The sequence below is a fragment of the Epinephelus fuscoguttatus genome, linkage group LG6 (assembly GCF_011397635.1).
Source record: "Epinephelus fuscoguttatus linkage group LG6, E.fuscoguttatus.final_Chr_v1".
In the NCBI taxonomy this organism is placed as follows: domain Eukaryota; kingdom Metazoa; phylum Chordata; class Actinopteri; order Perciformes; family Serranidae; genus Epinephelus; species Epinephelus fuscoguttatus.
Window position 1 is genome coordinate 19298977 of NC_064757.1, and position 21487 is coordinate 19320463.

Here is a 21487-nt window from a genome sequence, read left to right on the forward strand (position 1 = left end):
TGTAATCTTCTGTGGCATTTCCAGCAGAATTGACAGTCCTCATAGCTTCAGGCTCTATACCACTTTGATTTAATTGCTTTTTTTTTTACAAGATTAATAATATACTTTATACTGAATTGCGTGTGTGTGTGTGTGTGTACACCCTGTATGTGCTTGTGTGTTTGTGTGTGTGTGTGTGTTCCTCACTCTTCTCTCAGGCTTTGTTTTTAATCAATAATATCACTTGAAAAGCACTTCAACTGGTGGACTACTTTTTACAGATTTTACATTTAATTCATTAAGGGATTCGCTGTGGTGATTTCATTATGTACTTTAAAGTATATTGTGGTTGTTGGGCACATTATTTTAATAAACTACAAAATAAAATGTTAGAATAACAAAAGTAAATTATTACTACGTACACATGGAAATGTTCTTATGTTTTATTCAAAATACAGCGTCTGCTTTACACAACAGCATAATAAGTATTATAATGATAACAATTCATTAGAAATGTTATTTTATCTATTTGAACGTCAATGTGCGGTATCTCATTAATTTAGATATTATTTTATTACTTTTTTACACTTTTTTCTCTTTCTTGAATAAAAGCCAGAGTTTTAATTTTTGTTTTTAACTTCGGACTATCTTTTACTATTTAAATTTGTGTTTAAAGTTAGAAGGGAAAGTGTTTTGCTGTTAAATCTGGTCCATCGGAACATTGTGATACAATTCAGGTACATGGTGTGGGTTTATTTTTTCCTTCTACCCTGCCAGTCTCACTGGCTAATTGAATTGCTTTGTGTTTTCTTACACTCTTCATTAGTATTATTTTTTAATCCTTTAGTCTTCTGTCTTGATTAATTTGGACATAAAAATAATAATTTAAGTGAGTGTGCCTTGAGAACTGCAAAGTTTTTACATGATGGGGCAAATTAACTTGTAGCTTCCTCCAGCCTGTCCAATTTGTAATATGGCCTCAACCCCTTCTCCCTCTCTTTCTTTTCTGACTCATCTTTCCTCTCGTTAAAAAGCTGTTTTAAATCATGGCTAGTGGCAATGAGAAGTTAATTTCAGATTGTTATATATTTCCATTAATTTCAGTTGGCCTTCTGTAGTTTCCCCTCCCTTACTCTCTCCTTCCTTTGAGTGCAGGGGGATCACAGAGCCTGCTTTTTCTTTTTTCTATTCTTTTTTTTTTTTTTTTTTTGCCCATTTCTGGGGCTCTCTCTTTCCCCCTTGCCCCACAGCACAGGAGACGAGCAAATATGAAGGAGCAGAGGATGATAACTGAAAGGAGGGACACTCTCTTTGTCACTTTCATTAGCACTGTCTTTTACCTCTCCTCCCCCCCAGATCCCCTAATTTTTTTTTTTTTTTTTTTTTTTTTTGGTTTGTCCATGAGCGGATTCTCACTCAGAGATGGGTCGAGTGGCCCTGGAAGTTTAAACAAAACAGAATCCAACTCCTGCAGCCCTGAAGGGACACACACACGCACACACACACACAGACACACACACACACACACACACCAAACACATACACACACTCGCTCACACACCTGATTTGCCAGTAATGTGCAGAGCAGCAGGCGCCTCCAGATTTGTTGTTTTTGTTTCATTTTCCTTCTCTTCTCCTCCCCCATTCACAGCTAAGGTGAAAAACAGTCCACCGAGATATTTGGTAGATTTCGCTATTAGCAGACTCCACCTTTTCAAAACACTTTCAGTAGCTGGACTTCACGTGTTGATTTGTGTAGTATGAAATTGAATTTGTCCACAACAGTGATGTATTAAAAGAAAAAAACAACAACAACATCAAGAAACGGGAATTTCTTGATAACAACAAGAAATGTGGAAAAAGTCACACAATAGTTAAAATTTAGCTCTACTTAAACCTCCTCACAACAAATTTAGAAGAACTGAGTGAAAATTCCACATCATAGCTTGTTGAAATTTTCTCACTGCACCCCAATTTAGAAATTTTGGCTTGGATACCAACTGTGGGCTCAGTTAGTACAAGGAATCAGTGTTTATCAGCCCCTAAGGCTGTGTGTGTGTGTGTGTGTGTGTGTGTGTGTGTGTGTGTGTGTGTGTGTGTGTGTGTGTGCGCGCGTGTGTGTGCGCGTGTGTGTGCGCGTGTGTGTGCGCATGTGTGTGCGCATGTGTGTGTGTGTGTGTGTGTCTCAGAAATGGACAGCAGTACCCAATGGATATTTAACACATTAGCTTTGGCAGAGCTGAGAGTGGTGTGAAAACACACTGATTTCCTAAGTGGCAATCATATCAGCCTCGCCGTCAGAGAGGCAGCAGAGAGCAAACATCTGTGTGTGTGTGTGTGTGTGTGTGTGTGTGTGTGTGTGTGCCCCAGAACATGCACGCAAACTGTTTGTGCACATCATTTAGACATTGACTCCAGCAGTGCTTTACAGTAAACTTTGTCTGTTTATTAGTGTGTGTTTATTGAATAGAATCTGTTTTCTTTGTCTCATTATATTCTGCTGTCTGTGTTTCTTCATGATTTATTTTATCCAACTACAGTTTCATCTGATGCTCAGAGTTGCTTTCTGTCTCTTTATACCTGTGTCTTTCTTGCCTTTCACTCCGCCAGCTCAGGGTTTACGTCTTCCTGTCAGTCTCTAAGTCTCTCCCTGTTGCTGTATTTGCCTGCTCTGCATGCGTGTGTCTTTCCCTGTCTGTCAGTGGTAAGCTGTCTCCTCCCTGCCAGGGTTCAGGGAGCCCTTGGTTCTCCTCGATGTCAGTATCACCCTGAGTTACGACACAAAGGTCTCAGCCTCCTCCTCCACCCACCCTTGTTAGGCCCTCTCGCTTGCTCCCTCCCTCCGTCACTCCCATTCTCCCTCGCCCTATCCATCCTCGTCTCCAGCCGAGAGTCACCCATCCGAAACTATGTTAAAACAGGGTCATCCCCCGGCGTGCACTTAAAGGCTGTCCCTTTAACCTGCTCTGAAATACTTACGGCTATTATTATAGCTTATAAATCATTAAGAAAGTTTAATTATACGAAAATTTCATGGTGGAAATGTGCAAGCTGACACATGGGAAGGGGAATTTAATGGGCCAGCAAGTCCCAGCACCGTGAGGGAAAATATTGAGGTTAGGTTTCTATTTTACAGCATTGCCGGAGGGTTGGGAGACAGGGAGAAAGACAAGAAAGAAGCACTTTCAGAGGGAGAGAGAGGGAGAGGAAAAGGCGAGTGGTGACAATGAGGCCTAGCCTGTATCCAATGCGCAAAAGTAACTTTCTCAATTCACTCTGTAGACCAAAGCCGCTAATATGGCCAGTTGATTTGGGAATGATGAAGATGTTGCCCACCGTACCTTGTGCTGGTTTTCTTAACTAAGATGTATTCCAATTAACACAAGACTTTAATTAGTCGCCATGCCGTAATTTCACTTCGTTAAGGAATGCTGCCTAATTAGAAATTACCATTTGGAGAATTTCTGTAATTGCTGTCGCCAAACAATATATGAACATCCCTAACTACTAATGTTACAAAACTTCCCCTGTCCACTTTCTTAATTGTGTCAATATCATTTCAATGTGAACATTATAGGGATATTATTGATATAGCTCGAGCAACAGCCTTTAATTGTGACAGAAATGTAAATTGATCAAACTGTTGGGAGTTAATATCATTAACACTTACCACTGTGCAGATGATGTTAATTAGAAATTAATTGAATTCTGTTGTGGTAACTATAAAATATAAAATGCTGCTACACATTGGAGCATCTGCTCGGGTGTGCGAGTCTGAGTGATTTGACTGTAATGTCTTTGCAATAAAAGAGTTGTCTGTCAAGTGAAAACCGATAGGAATTCAAGTGTTTTTTCAGGGACTCGTTATTATTTTATGGAAATATATATATCACTAGCAGGAAGGAAAAGATTTACATGGGAAATTGCGTCTGATTATGTGGACAAATGTGAAGAGAGATTCACTGAGCTACATACAGGAAAGCAGGGTAAGTTGAGATAGTAATGTAAATTTTTACATTTTGAAATAATAAATAAATGTATGATTGCACAAACCAACGCCCTCACTCTGTAAAACTCTTACTCAACTTCGTCTTGAAGAAACAACAGTTGCTTTGCACCAGACTGCTGTTTATGAGCACTCCCTTACCCACAACCCCATTCGTCCCTCCCCAATTCCCTCCCTCCATCCCATCCTCCTTGCCCTCTCTGTCTCTCCTTCATCCTCCCTTCCTGTCTTCCTCTTGTTTTCCATGTGGGCACAAGCAGGGCGCAGCGCCCGCAGCCGGCAGGTTTCCTGGCACGCCGCTCCTCATCCTCTGCCTTTTGTTTCCACCAGTGGACACCCCTTCTCCACTTCTGCTGTGTCAGTAAATATTTATTGGCCTTCCTTTTCCTCACCGCCCCCACTTGTTGGTGTGTATCTGTAGCTGTACACACACACACACACACACACACACACACACACACACACACACACACACATGGAGTCCTCCCCAACACGTACACAGCCATACACCACCTCCCACTACCCTGTGTCCGGTGCTGTCACTCACACAATCCAGCAATGCCCCCTCCTCACCCTTTAAAGTCTCACCCTGTCTCTCCACCCACCATCCTCCCTTTCTCTCTCTGTCTCTCCCTCTTCTTCCCTCCATCATGCATGTGGAGAACAGCCGTGACAGGAAAAAGGAAAGAGAGGAGGAAGTTATTGCAGTTTTCTCCTCTCTCTCGCCCTCCCTCTCTACACCCTCACCATGACCAGAGTTCATGCGCTGGAGAGTCAGAGGGGGGGAAAAAAACCCTGTAAATGCATGTGACCTCAGTGAGCAAAACCTCTGCACACTCCCACACCACTGAAAGATGCACACACACACACACACACACACACACACACACACAAACACACTCCCTCTCGCTCCCTAGGGCCCTGTGGCCTCGTGCTAGAGAGGGCTTCCTTCCTGCGGTTAAGACAAAGGAAACTGGGGACCGACAGGGGACCTGGGACCGCTGCTTCAAAGCCACAGGAAGCGCTGGTGTTGTCTCTTCCTGTGGAGGGTGTCGGAGCGTGGGGGGCCAGCTGCCTGTGTTTTCACAGCCAGGGACGAACAGGGATGAGTGTGTTTGTGTGTGTGTGTCATAGGCAGTGTAGGTAGAGTAGCTGAACACGTTGCACTCCCACTCCGATCCATCCTGTATGACCCAAGATCAGCTGCAAGCAACATGCAGTCATACACACATGCTGTAGGAATAAGAGACAACGCACACTGACATCATCTCTGTGGTGAATCCCGCAGTCGTTAAAAGCCAAATCCAGATGAGGATCATGAACTTAACCACTGTTGATCCACGAGTCTATTGTCCTTATTGATTTATGATAGAAAGAAAATCACTGCCAGAGCATCAGTCAGCCTTTATGTTTGTTTTTCCAGCCCTTGCCACTGTCTTTGCCGACTCTACACATGCTCGCAATGTGTACATGTCTGTGTGTGTTTGTGTTTGTGCTCCTGTTCCAATGTTGGCGTGTAGGGATTTATGGGGGTGTATGTGTTAGTGTGTCTGCGCCATGTGTTTTCCAACCTTCCGGTGTGCACCCGCATACATGTTTGTTTGTTTTTTCTGTGTTCGCCCTGGCTTCTCTGATGCTCTCCTCTTACTCTCTGGCAGCAACAGGACAGTTAATCAATCAAATATTTAAGCAGTGCTTCAGTGCTCAGTGGGTAGTCCTAGATTATCTGTGGCTGTTGGCAGTGCATGGCGCAGCCACATTATAAGCCTCGTCTCTGACTGGCATCGTCACGGGGCGCTTCGCTCGCTCTCTCTCTCTCTCCTCCTTCCCCTTGGCCTCTGCTCAGTCTTTGCTCACTCCCACTAGCGCTCAACATTTTGTCCTCTTCCTCATTCTCACTCATTTTCTGTCATTCTCTCTCTATCCCTTGTTTTCCTTCCTCTTGTTTGCTTCTCTCTATTCGCACTCTCTCTCTATGTATAATTGTGGCTTTTCACATTGACTATCTGACAGTGAGCAAGGCCCCTTAAAGAGCTCTCATCTTTATGTCTTTGGCTGTTTCTCTCTTTTCTCTCGCTCTGCATTCTTTCTAGGGATAAGTCTGCCTGTCTCCCCACGGGGATCTCCATTGTGGATTACCATTCAGTTTTCTCCCAATTATCTAGTGGCTTTCGCTGCCTTTGACACATAATTATCAAAGGCCTAAATAATTGTCTTTATTATTGCCGGTGTTTAGATGTAGCGTCAGCGGAGCAGTCGCGAGCAAGGGAGCGTCACGGGGAGAGGAGAGAAATGAAGTATTTATCTCGACCAGAGATTAGCTTAGCATGCTGTTAAATGATGTCTCGTCGCTTATTTCAACTCCTCGTCCAGATAAATAAACATGATTAATATGCTCCCCCTTCCCTCCTTCATGCGCACACCCTCACTTACATACACACACACACACACACACACACACACCCATCGCATATCACATTCTTCGTCAGTGGTGAAAATAAGATTATGCACAACAAAAAGTCTAGCAATTAGCTGGCTTTGTAGCAGGAAACAGCTTAAAGAGCTAAACACTGTACTTTGCTGAGGGCCATGTGAGAGGTCAGGTACAAGATACAGAGGTTAGAGGAAAGTCTCCGTGTGTGCGTGTGTTTGAGTGGCTCCAAATGCGGAGGGGATGGCTATTTCATAGAGCTTGTGAAAAGCTGGATTTAGTAGAATTGTGCCAACCGGGGGGTCAGAAATCTGTGATGTTTGCGGGTCTCTATAGCAACCAGACCCTCTGCAGAGAAGTCAGAAAAGAAATGGTTTATGAGGAAGAAACAGAGAGGAAGGGGGGGAAAGAGGGAGAAGGATTTCATAGTTCATCCAGAGTTTGAATGTATATTGGTTGGAGGGTGAACTCAAAGTCTGCATCATCAGTTGTGACTCAGCTTTGTTATCATGGCTCAGAGGAATGTGAGCGTGATGTGTAGCTGCGGTCAAATTAAATCCAAATCACAGTGAGGGAATGTGTTTAAAAACAGCGTGTTAGAAATGGGTTAAGAAATTTCTTTTACACCTTTCTTTTTGTGGCGCTAAATTATGAAAATGGCCTTGGTAATTTCATTGAATTCGATTTTTATAAGCCTCTAGTGGTACAGAAGATAGATGAAATGCATCAGACTTGTAATAAACATTTCATCAAGGTGCTCCAGTGAGTAAGGACGCCGCCCTTGAGACTGAGGACTTCGGTTCAGACCCCTGTGATGGGACGCATCATTTCCACTTAAGCTTAAGCTTCTACTTATGTTTTAGAGACAGTGAAAGCCCACTCGCTTCAGGGATGCTGTTCTGAAGCCGACCCTGTGGTCTGATCTCGCTGTGAAGTGGGCCAAGGGAAAAGAGAATTTTCCTCATGGGGATCAATAAAGCATTCATAAATATTCTTTGTTGTGCACATATGCCTGTCTGTCTCTCATCTGTCTTCTTTCTCTTCTCATTCCCTCCTTTTTCCTCCTAGTATACTACTCTTGATATCCACTCACCTTCCTCGTATAATCCTCTGCCTCTTTGCTCCCCTTTTCTTCAAAAATTTTTACACACAAGCCTCCCATGTCCAACCCCCACCCGAGCTTAACTTAGCATATCCAGCTGCTTTAGCGTTAAAGGAAAGGCCAGCAGAGAGGCGGCAAATGTCTCAACATCTGTGTGCTGGTTTTAACTCAACAAGTATTTCCACATGTTTCTCTTCCTATTTTCCCTGTCCGATACAAGACTGATCACAACAGCTGGCCTGTTTCCTTGTTAAAGCTGCAGTCTGCGGTTACATAGTGGATTAGCACATTTAACATTCTGGATAAAGATGGCTAACACTAACACACAAGCTAACATGGTGTAAAAAATTATAACATGATGAGTCATGATGAGACGGCTTAACATGACTACCCACTTGGGAGCATGTGGCTTTATGGTAACTGGTTTCTAAAGTTAACCATGAGTATCACCCACCTAGCAGAAGACATGGACATGCTTAGATCTAGCTTTCATCATGCAGCTAACCACAGTTGTCATTGTGGCTTGTGAAACATGGGACCCAGTGGTGTCAAAATCATTGTGGTTGAAGGCCACACTGCAGAGAGCACTCTCTCCTGGAGTCATTATTTGTCAACCTATTACCCCAACTGTTACCACAGCCTACCATATGTGTGTAGGCATTGCGGCAATGAGAGCTGTCAGAAGGGGTGATTGATATAGCCAGTGGTGGGAGATGGAGTTCTTTGGTCTTTAATCTCTGGTTAAGACGTCATCAGGAAAACAGACTTTGTTTGGTGAAAGTTGCTGATTTATTTCCGCCCTTCCTCATTTCAGAAAAAATAAAACACTGTCTTTGAATAGAAAATCACAGCGAAACTTGAGCAGAGAAGTTTGTTAAAGGAGGGCAGGGACAAAGTAGTTTTTTGTTGTATTTCAAACCAGTAAAATGTAGCGAGGGAGAACTTGGTTTTAACTCCGAAAAAGCATTCAGAGGTGCTGAATGTAATCAGTTTGAATGGCTGTGTTAGGATTTCCAAAGGTCTTGTTATCCCGTTTCTTGAAAAACATTTTCTCCCGTCACTCGTCTGCTTGATGAGACAGTCTGTCTACGCAAGATTAATCATGCACTGTCTAAATACTTAAGTCCGGTATTTAAGTTCCAGACGTATCCATCCAGCATCATCCACAACCTAGCTTCACTCCCACCTTACCAGCTGTGCCTCTTTCTTTGTACATCCCTTTATGTTTTTCTAACCGCTGTCTGTCATACACTTGCATCTACGGCAAACTGCCCCTCTGTTGAGCAGTGCTCTCATATCTGCGCACAGTCATTCCTGCTAACAAATGCACACAATGAAGTGCGTACCCACACACAAAAATAGTTTATTTTGGCATCAGTTACCAATTTTATTAAAGTTCAGTTCCACTTTTAATGTAGCAGTGATATCCAGTGAACCATTCTCATGTAAAGTACATTTTCCATTAAAAAAATGCAAAAAAAAAGTTGGACCCAGATGTTTTAAGGGGCATCCAATAGGAGCAAGTGGAGGCCTATTTATCCACTCGGAAAGTGAAAAAAAAAAATTCAGCTTTCTGCCCAGACTTGGGTGATGTTTTTGACTGGTCTGAAGTCATGTGCTTAGCGTTTTCCATGGGCAGTCAGTCCACTGTCTCCTGTTTCCTGGCCTCTGCTAGCAGCCCCTATACTCAGGGACTGGCCCGTTTGGCTAGCGCCAGAAAACAGGACCTTGACTGACACCTCCAGTTTTAAAAGGTTGACTTTGCTACTCCCACGGGCCCAGTTCTGCCAGAGGAAAGCTTTTCAACCAAGCGTGGATGAGGAGGGAGTACAGAGAGGAGTGTGTTTCCGTGTGTGTGTGTGTGAGTCTGTAGGATTTTGTGTGAGCGATCGAATGTGTCTGTGCATACATGTGCAGCGTCTGTCTTCTTTTGTTGTCTATCTCTACAGTTGTGCACTTTTTTTTTTTTATGCTTATGGTCGTACCTCCCCTCTCAGTCTGCTCTATCCTCCATCCCGGTGAAGACGCTCCAGTGGAAGCCTTATCAGCTGTATGATGTATGAGTCCTTAGCGCCTTAATAGATTCAATTTATCTCTATACACTCCCACTTTAATTTGGCTGGGCAAGGGAAGATGTATTCAAATGCCCACCGTCATTTTGATGCACAGCCAACCTACAGCCAATCTCGCTGGCTGTAGATGGCCGGCGTTACTTGTCTGTGAACGTGTATAAGATGAGTAATTTCTCCAGCCTCAGCCCCCTGTCTGAGTGTCAGGCTCAGATCTATATTAGCAGCAGCTTAAACCCTCCCAAACCATAGCTTTGGACTCCAGTCACAGCTCTATTTTGTTTTATTACAGTTGGACTTTTATAGCCCAATATTTATCCTGTCTTTACATGCAAGCACCACCTAAGCTCTGATATTCCAGTCCCTGCCTTGGCTTTAACATTACCTCGATCTCCCACTGAAGTGCTGGTCTTATTCTCAAGCTCCAAGCCATAAACACCATCATCATTTTAAGCCCCACACAAGTCCAGTAGTCCACGACAACGCCAAGTTTTTTCTTCCCCTAGATGACACTTAAGATGAAGCTTTAATGTAGTTAAAATTTGGTCTGTGTGGCCTTAGTGCCTTGTGTAGTTGATTAGTGTATCACCAAACTTAGGGCTATTGTGCAGCTCTGTGCCTTTACCCAGTCCACCAGTCTCTTTCCCAGCTTCACGAAACCTATACAGTAAGTGATTGTTAACCTATTGTTGCAAGTCCTGTTCTCTTTTCTTCCCGTTTTATCTTAAAGCAAAGCAGAGTGAAACGGCTCGTTCCCAGGGCCTGGCTTACGGTACTCCTTGGGGTGGGACCAGCGGTGTGGGAAGTCTATTGTAGTGCGGTAACAAGTCCTTTGCGTGACATTTTCCTTGGCGTTGACATTCAGAGGGGAATAGGAAGACGGGCCCGCCGAAGCCACATTCTCTGTGACATGTGAAGGGAAAGGGTATTACGAATGGGGACAGAGGTATTTGAACGTGCACAGGGAAGGACATTTGCACAGAACGTGACAAGGACACGCTATGGTGGAGCAGCTCTTTCATATTTCACTTTATAACATTATGCTATACACCAGGTTGAATCTGTATTCGCTGTCCACTGGGCCAGTGCTATCGTGGTCCGGGGAGTAGGCTGACAGTGTGATGGACAGGGAATACATTTTTTATTAGGCAAGTATCTACTGACACAGTGGGTATGCCATATTAAATAATTTTACTCACGTATATGCAATCAAATAGAAGATTTTTTTTTCCTCTAAAGAGGCTATTGTATGTCTTTAAGCTTAAGGTCTCTCTTTTGTCTGAAACAAATTGTTGTCATTAATTGTGATTGTGTCATTAACATGCTGCAAGGCTGACTAACACAAATTTGTTTGCTTTTTTGTGGCAGATGAATCAGAGGGAAATGCAGGTGAAGAATAGAGTGTGTGCCGTGGCTCTGACTGACTCTGCTCACAACATCTGGCTACAGGAGACCAGCAAAGGCACGCAGGACTGGATGCAGCAGGTGAAACAACCACATATGCGCAAACAACACACAAATGGAAGGCAAACAAAGACGCTGTAAACTGCACAGGGGTCCATTCCTGAGCTCCCATCTTATCATGTATATTCACCCAGCCGTGAGCTGAGGTCTTTCAGATTTCGCTCCTCTCTGATTTCTTCCCGCACAACCCCTCTGACCTTCACAGGTACCCCTGACCAACACCGAGCCTTAGAAGTCATAGAGAACCATTGTTTGCATGTTTTCCCTCCCTGTCTTTTTTTTTTTTTTTTTTTTTTTTTTTAAAACTTGCCCCCGCTTTTTTCTTCCTGGGTGCATGTCAATGAATAACTAAGACAGTCAACCCTCGCTTGTGCGTGTGTACGCGGCTGGGCATGCATATGTGCATGCATGCATGTGTTTATATGTGCTCGTGGGTAAGCGTGTGAGATAGAATGCACGTGCACATGTGCATTTGTGTTAGCTTCATTTTAGCACTTGCCCTTTCTGGTGTGACCTCTGCGCCATACGCAGCACCTGGGCTCACTCAGTATGCACATACAGATGAGGACCATCCAAGACCAGAGCTGCTTGAGAGCCAGGGATGCAAATGTCATGCACTCACACACACACACATACACACACACACACACACACACACACACACACCATACCTTTATTTGTCTTACATCCTCTTTTATATCCCTTGCCTTTTGTTTTTGCTATTTCTGTCATCTCCAATTTCGTGTGTGTGTTTAGTTTGTGCGCTCGAGTGTGTGTTACTTGTCTGTGAATGTGTATGTATGCTAGTTTGAGTGGTGGGGATTCAAGGTTGCACTGGCCCCCTTCTCCTTGTCTGGCATTTCCTATTTTTGATTCATCTAAGGGATGTTCGGGACACAGCATAATTGGAATGTTAAGTGATTTTCTATTTGTGATGATTACCCAGAACAATAAATCTGAAATAACCTTCTTTGTCCAGTCAGAGTAAGGGGACAGGCAAGGATTCACTCTCTCTCGTACTCATTAACCCATGGTCCTTTTTTGGCTGAATTAAGAGAGGAGCCCACCTAATTAAAGGGCATTTTTCTAGAGGGAAACAGTAACACACCTATGCTATGCTATGCCCTTCTCAATGATACAACAAAAGCAAATTTAAAAGGAAATGTGTAGATTTATAGATTTAACAAACTCTAGATTTATTTTGCTTTCAACCTCGTTTTTTTTCTCCCTCTTTTCCTTAAATTCTTAATTCTCTAACTTACCAAAGCAGTTTAGGTCTCACTATTCTAAAAGAGTGCTCATTACTTGTTGCTAATTCCAACAATGTTTATACTGTGTATTTCTCTCAGGGACCATTAAAATCATTATGTAAATCATTACTTCAGTTTTATTTAACATCAACAAAAAATGTGTTTTATCTTTTGAAACCCAAATTAACTTTAACTTAATTATCAGGAAAGCAAACTATGTCGATGCCTTTTATCCTCACCACGTCACTGATAGAAAAATTGGTACTCACAGTGTTTTAACACAAAAGTGTTTTGACATTTTCTGTCTTTGCTAATGTAGTGTCAGATGAAGACAGCTATTAATGATAAATGCCATAGATGAGATATACATGTTTTTTGGATATGTTAACATCTGATAGAGATTGAAGGGGGAACTAACAATAATATTGTTTTGTATTTTCAAAACTTCAATTCAGTATTTCATCACATCGCTGGCTTCTGGGCATGGATGGCAGTGCTAGTTAACAAGCCCCGGGTCAGCATGAGGATTGAGGTGAATCCAAAATCTAATCTGTCCCTATTCATTTACATTAGAAACCAACGCGGTGTATGTGCAGCGGTTCCACCAAAAGGTCAGACTCCCTTTGTGTTCCACCCAATATGCTAATGATCCAGGGCTTTCTATCACTGGCTCAGTTTCCTGATGTTTGGCTTTGAATGATCACACAGTGCACGTCCATGCAGTTTTTGGTTCAGTGCAAAACACAGACACTCAAGCACACACAGTCCTCGACAATAGATGCATACAGTGCCTCTTTTTAACATTTCTATACAGGTATAGATACATGTTTACATTTACACATCTTTACTTACTTTTGCTGCTAAACTAACCAATATCGGTCTTGTAGTGCAAATGCAAATGGATCAAACCCTGTCTTGCTGTGCTTCTCCCAGCAGTGCAGCTGTATCAGCAGACAGGTGCTAGCATCCTCGCCACTGTCGCCAAATTCGGGTTAGGCCATGCTTTAAACACAGAAATTTTAGCTTGATTTTCAGATGTTTGGAGTGGTCGATGTCTTTCCATCCTTGGTTTTTTTGGGACTTGCTTTTATTGTGTGTAAAATTAACGAGTTGTCATCAACTCGAGTAACATTCACTTCACCTGCCTCTCCTCTTCCATGCTCTACTCGGTGTAGGTGTGGACAGGCAAAGCACCACCCTCAGTGAAGCACAGAGTCTGTGATGACAGCATATCACATTAAAAACTAACACTGACTCTCACACAAATGCAAATCACTGATTTCCAAATAAATGCATATTGGAGTTATTTTGGCATTTAAAAAAAATATCTTTTTGACCTGGCTGGGGTTCCTGTATATCTACGACCATACACAGCTCAAACTTCAACATGAACAACAGTTGCATTGCACACTAAAATTCAGGCATACACAACACACACACACAGGAAGGGCAGCCCAGAAGGTGCTGCACATCACAGAGGGGAGCTAGCACTGAACCTGCATAATGCCCTGGGTGGTGTATAAATGTGGGTGCCCGTACGAGTGGGTGCATGTGAGGTCGAGGCACCCCAGCAGTGCACTGCTCTGTTCTCCTCGGACAAAGATAATTCCCTCCCTCCGGGGTTCAAGAGGTCACTGGATGGTAGGATGGAGCGATGAGAAGAGGCGAGTAAAAAAGAAGAGATAGGATTTAGAGATCAGCGCCTGCTGGGCCAGGTTATACAGACCAAATGGGTCAGACGAGGGGCAACTGACGTCACTGCCTGAAGACAAAATATAGAGTGAAGGTAAGAGAAAATATAAAAAAAGGCAGGAAATAAGCAGAGACAGAGGTAGAAAGACTCCATCCATTGACTGAGACAGAAAAAGAAATAAAGTATGGGAAACGTTCAATTATTTAGATCCCGTTGACTGCCGCCGAGAAACCACAGGTTAGAGCTGTGGAAAAGGAAAACAAAAAGACAGGTAGGATATGAATGGAGTGAATACAGATGGAGGAGAGAAGATGAAGAGATGTATGTGGAGATAGATGAGTAGCATAGTGAGGAGAAGTGAGTAAGGGAGAGAAATGCGAATGATGGTGTACAGCTGGCAGCCTGTCACAGTCTCCAAGGTGTCTCCTGTCACTGTGCTGGCCTGCTGTCACACTCTAGTGGCCTGCCCAGAGCACACACACACATACACGCACACACAGACATACACACATGCACACACACTCACATACAGAGTACACTATGGTCATGAATAAACCATCCTAATCCATAGAGATTATACAGCTACTGGAGGAGGTGGGAGAGAGACAGACACAGAGAGAGTGAGCAAAAATTGATACTCAGGACTACTTTCTGAGAAGTTAGGTTGCAGGCTGTCATGTGTGTTATGGTTTAGGAGACTTTTGTACACTTAGCACAGAGTTTCTATCATGGGACTCAGTGCTATGGAGAGGTGAAGATACTGTTTTACCACATATTTTTTGCTTAATATTTGCATTCAGATCTTTAATTTCCAAAAACAGTAAGAAAATTATGCAACTTATTTTGTAGTCTTTATAAAGCTGTTTTGTACTTATTGTGACGATACAAATCTGTTAGTGAACTCTGGCCAAACATGAGTTTGTAGTGTGTCACGTTATTCTGATGCAGCTTTGGAAGGTAGGAACTACACATCCCTTTTTAAAGGCTCCATGTGTGTATTCCTGTGACACTTGACTGTGTAGTGGATATGGACACCTATGAGAGACCTATTTGGTCCTTGTGAAGGCTCCATTAAATCACCCTGCCATCAGCTGAGTGCAGTGTTTTGTGTCCATTACTCTCTGAGCCTGTGTGTGTGTGTGTGTGTGTGTGTGTGTGTGTGTGTGTGTGTGTGTGTGCATATTTGTGTGTGTGTGTGTGTGTGTGTGTGTGTGTGTGTGTGTGTGTCTGTTGTTTATGTGAAAGAAGCAGGCTGGCTTCCACTGCGACTTGCAGAAGGCAGCAGGTGGTGGATTGCACACACACTCTCTCTCTCACACACACACATACATATACACATAAAAAGAAGACATCTTTTACACCCCCCTAGAGCATACTTTTAGCTTAATGGTTAGCTTTAGCACTTAGCTCTTGGCCTGTAACTCACCGCTTTTTAAGGATCTTTTAGAATTTAGTTTCTGCATAATGTTGGTGATGGGATTTAATCATAGACTGTATAAAAATAATGGACATAGCCACCATGACATCATTCACTGGATTGTAGACTCCCATTTTGAAGCCTTGAGTTTGCATTTTGGCAGTCACCATCTTGGATTTTTGGAGCCAGAAGTGACTGTATTTGATGAGGGGGTGGAGCTGACACATAGACTGTAGTGACTCCTCGCAGACAGCCTGTTGCTGAAAGCAGCCTTGTCCTTAATTTTGCCTAACATTAGCCTTTATAGAATTTTATAGATGAGTTATATAAAAATTCACCCACTGTACAGTTAGTCGTGAATAACAAAATTAGCTATAGAGACATAACATGAGGGTCAGTGGAGATTGACTCACTTTTAGAGCCAGCCTCAAGTGGCCATTCATGTAACTGCAGTTTTTGGCACCTCACGCTGACTTCATTTTTCAGCCCCCGAGGTTGCTGCTTGGATTTAAGTGAAACAAAAAGCACTCTGCAACAATATGTCTTACGGTGTGTGTGCAGTAGTACATGAATGAGTTCATATCTAGCACAAATCCAAACACAGACAGACAGACACACACATACAGACACACATACACAGAGCAGCAGAGGTGGGGGGAGAGTCAAATCTGTTTACATGTTTGTTTCTCTGTCTGCCTTTAGTTCAATGGCACCATTGATCGGCGGGCGAGCTGCTTGAAGTGATGATGCTATGCGTCAGAGGCAGCCGATGCGATGTGCCATCCTTTTGTCACGTCGCCCTCCTCTAATCCCAGCCAGCAGGCCTTGCCTTTATGTGACTGCTGTTATGCCTGCGGTCTCCCACAGCACTGGGGCTGTGTGTGCTATGTGTGCGTGTGAGTTTGCGTGCACATGTGTGTTGTTGCCTTGACAAATCTATTCAAACCCCGGCCTCCCCGCATCTATTGGTAGTGATGGTGGAGGTGAAGGGGGAGGGAGGAGGGCCCTTTGAAAGACTCCCCTCCTTCGCCTCTCTCCAGCCGCCTTCAGCCTACTGCTCCACAGCCCAGCTGACATCTTCCTCCAGACAGACTGAATGAATTAAAGGAGATACAATGAGACACTTGATGTAGCAGTCAAGGAGCCCCACTGCTTCTGTGCTGCTCTACACTGCTCTGCCCTCAAGCCCAGGCTCAGAGGAGAGCACATCTAGGGCACAGCAAAGGATCTAAAAATACACAATATGCCACTGTTTACCAAGATGACTTGTCGTCTTCTCCCGACACTAAACCCCCCCCAGTACTCCCCCCCTCCATCCCCCTTCATCTCTCTGCCGATCTTTCTTCAACCTCTTTGGCTCCTCTGTACTCCTTGTACGACTAGCACTTTTGATCGACAAGGCTGAAGAACTCAAATATAAGCAGAAGAGTGAAAGGGCATTTCTACTTATAAAGAGGCAGATTCAGTTTGTGCCTCAGTTGATTTTTATTTATTTTGATTAGATTGGAATAAATCACACATGAGCCAAACTTAAGTTAAATAACTGGCCTTGTTGTGCACTTTTCCCAACTGAATTTTGTTTACTAATTGATATCTGCTAAGGATTTGCGTATATGGGTCAGATGTTTCATCATGATCATCCCTCACAATGAGCCTCTGTATTTTTCTCCAAGCTTACAGTAGATAAATCACTGGGGGACAAAAATATACATGTCAAGCAGACAGTAACAGAAGAGATTTACTTTGACATAGCTGCAGAAATGTATGTAGACAAAAAAGTAACTGCCAAGACAAGCTCAATTTGGCATCAGTGTCCCTATGCACCTTTAGTTTTCACACAGAAAAACATAAACATGCCTGGGAGTAGGCTGTTTGTGTGGAGGGGTTAACTTGAGGGATGACAGCTGAGTAGAAGTGTGATGTGACCCCCCCTGAATTTTTTTGCATGTATGTAGTGTGTGTATGTGTTTTCTTGGAGGGGTTGGAGTGGGAGGCATTTCATAGATTTGTCTATCTACTCCCTCCTCTTACGGGGCCTTGGGAGTCAGGGTTGCTGAGGGCAAAAATGCAAAAACACATGTGTTTGCATGTGCCTTTGAGTCTGAGGAGTTCACAACGCTACACAACTTCTTGGGAGACCCCCCGTAATGCAATCACTGACCCACACAGGCGCACACACGCACACACACAAGCATGTGCAACACTGTAATGGCTGTCAGGGGGCCAGGGTGAAAGTAAACAAGGGCAGATAAGCAGTGATTCAGAAGGACGCCAGCTGCACATTCTAATCTCTTTACATTTTCTCTTTCTTCTATTGAACTTTTATCTTATCTGGAGAACGTCTTCTCCAAGCATTCCTCTCAGCCTCCCTCTCTCCCTTCTCCCTTGTTTTTGTACTAACCTTACAAGCCTCAGCATACCAATCCACATTGCACGGTCAGAAGGGAAAACACACTTTGATATGTTGTCATCTGTTGGCCCAGAGAATGAAAAGTTAAAGCACGGCAATTGTCAGTTGTTTTGAAGTGTGGCACTGATGCAGTTTATTAATTGTGCATTGGATTTAACCCTGATGTGTCTGAAACAATCTAGCAGGTAGGAAGACACAGACAAGACAGTGGCGCCCCCAGAATTTTTTCATAGGGGTGGCCAGATGGGGCCACTGAAAATCTTGGGGTGGCACACCAAAAACAAAAGCCATAACTGAATCTCTGTTATGTTGTTGTCGTACATAAGACATTGAGTTGGGTACCTGTTGAGTAACCAGCGAAAAAATATATTTCTGTGAAGTCATGGGTACAGGCACAGGTAAAAATGAGCTCAATGCAGATGGGCAGTGGGTGAGAACAAAAATTGTCACCTGTGCTCAAGCTGGCCGTGTGGACATTAAGCAGCTTCTGCCTGATCTGACAACTGTATCACACTGCAGCATGACAAAATATGCAGAGAGCATTCGACAAAACATCATTCCGGAGTTGAGGATGCAGCTGACTGATAGCAATGAGGCCGTTATTTTGGATATGTGGACAGATGATTTCCGCAAAATTGGTTAACCTTGTGTCACTTTGCACACATCAACAACAATTGGGAGCTGACTAAGCGAGTGCTTTGCACATCTGAATGGGACTGTACATTACACAAAATGGTGTAACAGCAAATCAGTGTGTTTAATCACGGGTTGGGTCACAAAACTTTTATTAAAAGGTTGGGTTGGGTCCGGATTTGACTTGAAGATAATTACATGTAACAGGTCGGCTCTGGTACTGAGCTTTACAGGTGCAGGATGGTGTGGGTTTGCAAAGTAGACCCATGCAGGATGGTTGAAAACTATATCCAATGAGAGTCAAGATATCACATACTGATACTTTGGTTTCTCATTTTACAGGATATATTGCTAATAAAATGATGTGCACAGACTTATACTGGCACAGTTACCATTTTTCCACAACAGTCCTCTTTTAATGTGTTATGTATGTGTATAAATATATGTTAAGCGATTATGTCAGGGTGGCCGTGGCCCTCCCGGCCACCCCTCGGCGGCGCTACTGAGACAGGAAGATGAAGACAACAAACCCGGATAAAGAGGTCTTCTCCTCTTTCTGACAGTAGAGTTGTCAACCACAGGGGGTTTGAGAGGACTAGGGGTGTTTGCAGGGGGTTATGGGTCAGCAAGCTGGGCAGACACCCTCCCCCAGGGCACCCACTGATCCACCATGGTAGAAGGCCTCAGCTATCCACCACAAACAAATGCCAAGCTGTCTGAGCAACATGTCACAGAGCTTTTAATTGCTTGTTCCTGTCTCTCTCTCTTTCTCTCCCCCCACCTTACTCAGACACACACACACACACACACCTCTTTCTCGATTATTGTCTCTCCCCCTTTTCTCCACACCTGTCCCCCTTTTCTTTGTCTCCTCATTGCTTCATGATTTTTCTCCTCTTTTTTCACCACATTCCTTTTTCTTTCTAATATCTCTTTCAGTTTTCAGTTAAACTTACTATATATCCATAAAGTGCAAAAAAACCCATATGTTTGAAGCATCAAGATAAAAGACATACATTTTTACATCAAATCCCTTCCCTTATTATATTTCCGTCTTTGAGCATATATTTCCTCTTGTGTGTGGGAGGAATAGCGGAGGATGCTGGTTGCCACTTACTCATTTCCCAAACCCTTCACATGCCATAAGTAGTCTATTGTGTTTGGAGGAGCCACATATAGCATATGATGTGAAATCTGTCCACAGAGTTTTCAGTTGTCAATGTCTTTCCTTTCCTCTTCTCCCTATACAGCACTGTTGTAACTGGGTATCGAGTCCAGAGCCCCTGGACACACCGCTGGACCCCATGCTGCCAGACTGCCCCCGAGTCTCTGCAGGTATTAAACAAACTGTATGAACACACTCCAACAGTTAGAAGTATTGGCACAGTAATTGTAGGTCAAAATGTAGCAGAATTCCACATGTAAGCAGTAGGTACTGTGTCAGTGTTAGCTAAACCAAGTGTTTGGTCTACTGTCAGTGTGTAGTATAGTTACAATAGTGGATGAAGTTTTGAATGGTGATTTTTAGAGTCATGGATATACTGAAAAATCAATAAAATGTAGATAGATAATTACTACAGATTCCTTAAAGATCCCCTCCTATGAAAATCATGTTTTTAATCTTGTAACATGTCCATATGTGTTTTTTATATTCTACTACACTGAACAAAAATATAAACGCAACACTTTTGTTTTTGCTCCCATTTTTTGTGAGCTGGACTCAAAGATCTAAAACTTTTTCTACATACACAAAAGACCATTTCCCTCGAATATTGTTCACGAATCTGTCTAAATCTGTGTTAGTGAGCACTTCTCCTTTGCCGAGATAATCCATCCCACCTCACAGGTGTGGCATATCAAGATGCTGATTAGACAGCATGATTATTGCACAAGTGTGCCTTAGGCTGGCCACAATAAAAGGCCACTCTAAAATGTTCAGTTTTATCACACAGCACAATGCCACAGATGTCGCAAGTTTTGAGGGAGCGCGCAATTGGCATGCTGACTGCAGGAATGTCCACCAGAGCTGTTGCCTGTGAATTGAATGTTCATTTCTCTACCATAAGCCGTCTCCAAAGGCGTTTCAGACAATTTGGCAGTACATCCAACCAGCTTCACAACCGCAGACCACACCAGCCCAGGACCTCCACATCCAGCATGTTCACCTCCAAGATCGTCTGAGACCAGCCACCCAGACAGCTGCTGCAACAATCGGTTTGCATAACCAAAGAATTTCTGCACAAACTGTCAGAAACCGTCTCAGGGAAGCTCATCTGCATGCTCGTCGTCCTCATCGGGGTCTCAACCTGACTGCAGTTCGTCGTTGTAACTGACTTGAGTGGGCAAATGCTCACATACGATGGCGTCTGGCGCGTTGGAGAGGTGTTCTCTTCATGGATGAATCCCGGTTTTCACTGTTCAGGGCAGATAGCAGACAGCGTGTGTGGCGTCGTGTGGGTGAGCGGTTTGCTAATGTCAATGTTGTGGATCGAGTGGCCCATGGTGGCGGTGGGATTATGGTATGGGCAGGCGTATGTTATGGACAATGAACACAGGTGCATTTTATTGATGGCATTTTGAATGCACAGAGATACCGTGACAAGATCCTGAGGCCCATTGTTGTGCCATTCATCCACGACCATCACCTCATGTTGCAGCATGATAATGCACAGCCCCATGTTGCAAGGATCTGTACACAATTCCTGGAAGCTGAAAACATCCCAGTTCTTGCATGGCCAGCATATTCACCGGACATGTCACCCATTGAGCATGTTTGGGATGCTCTGGATCGACGTATATGACAGCGTGTTCCAGTTCCTGCCAATATCCAGCAACTTCGTACAGCCATTGAAGAGGAGTGGACCAACATTCCACAGGCCACAATCAACAACCTGATCAACTCTATGCGAAGGAGATGTGTTGCACTGCGTGAGGCAAATGGTGGTCACACCAGATACTGACTGGTTTTCTGACCCCCCCCAATAAAGCAAAACTGCACATTTTAGAGTGGCCTTTCATTGTGGCCAGCCTAAG

The 21487-nt window shown here is 43.6% G+C and overlaps 1 protein-coding gene across 1 annotated transcript in view; it reads left to right on the plus strand.

The window, feature by feature from the left end:
* The window catches only part of fam172a (family with sequence similarity 172 member A), a 175869-nt gene that overhangs the window by 101904 nt on the left and 52478 nt on the right, over nt 1-21487 (plus strand). Inside the window, exons 9-10 of the mRNA XM_049578705.1 lie at nt 10956-11072; nt 19705-19789. Of these exons, the coding sequence (XP_049434662.1) occupies nt 10956-11072; nt 19705-19789 (202 nt within the window). The remainder of the gene's footprint in view (nt 1-10955; nt 11073-19704; nt 19790-21487) is intronic.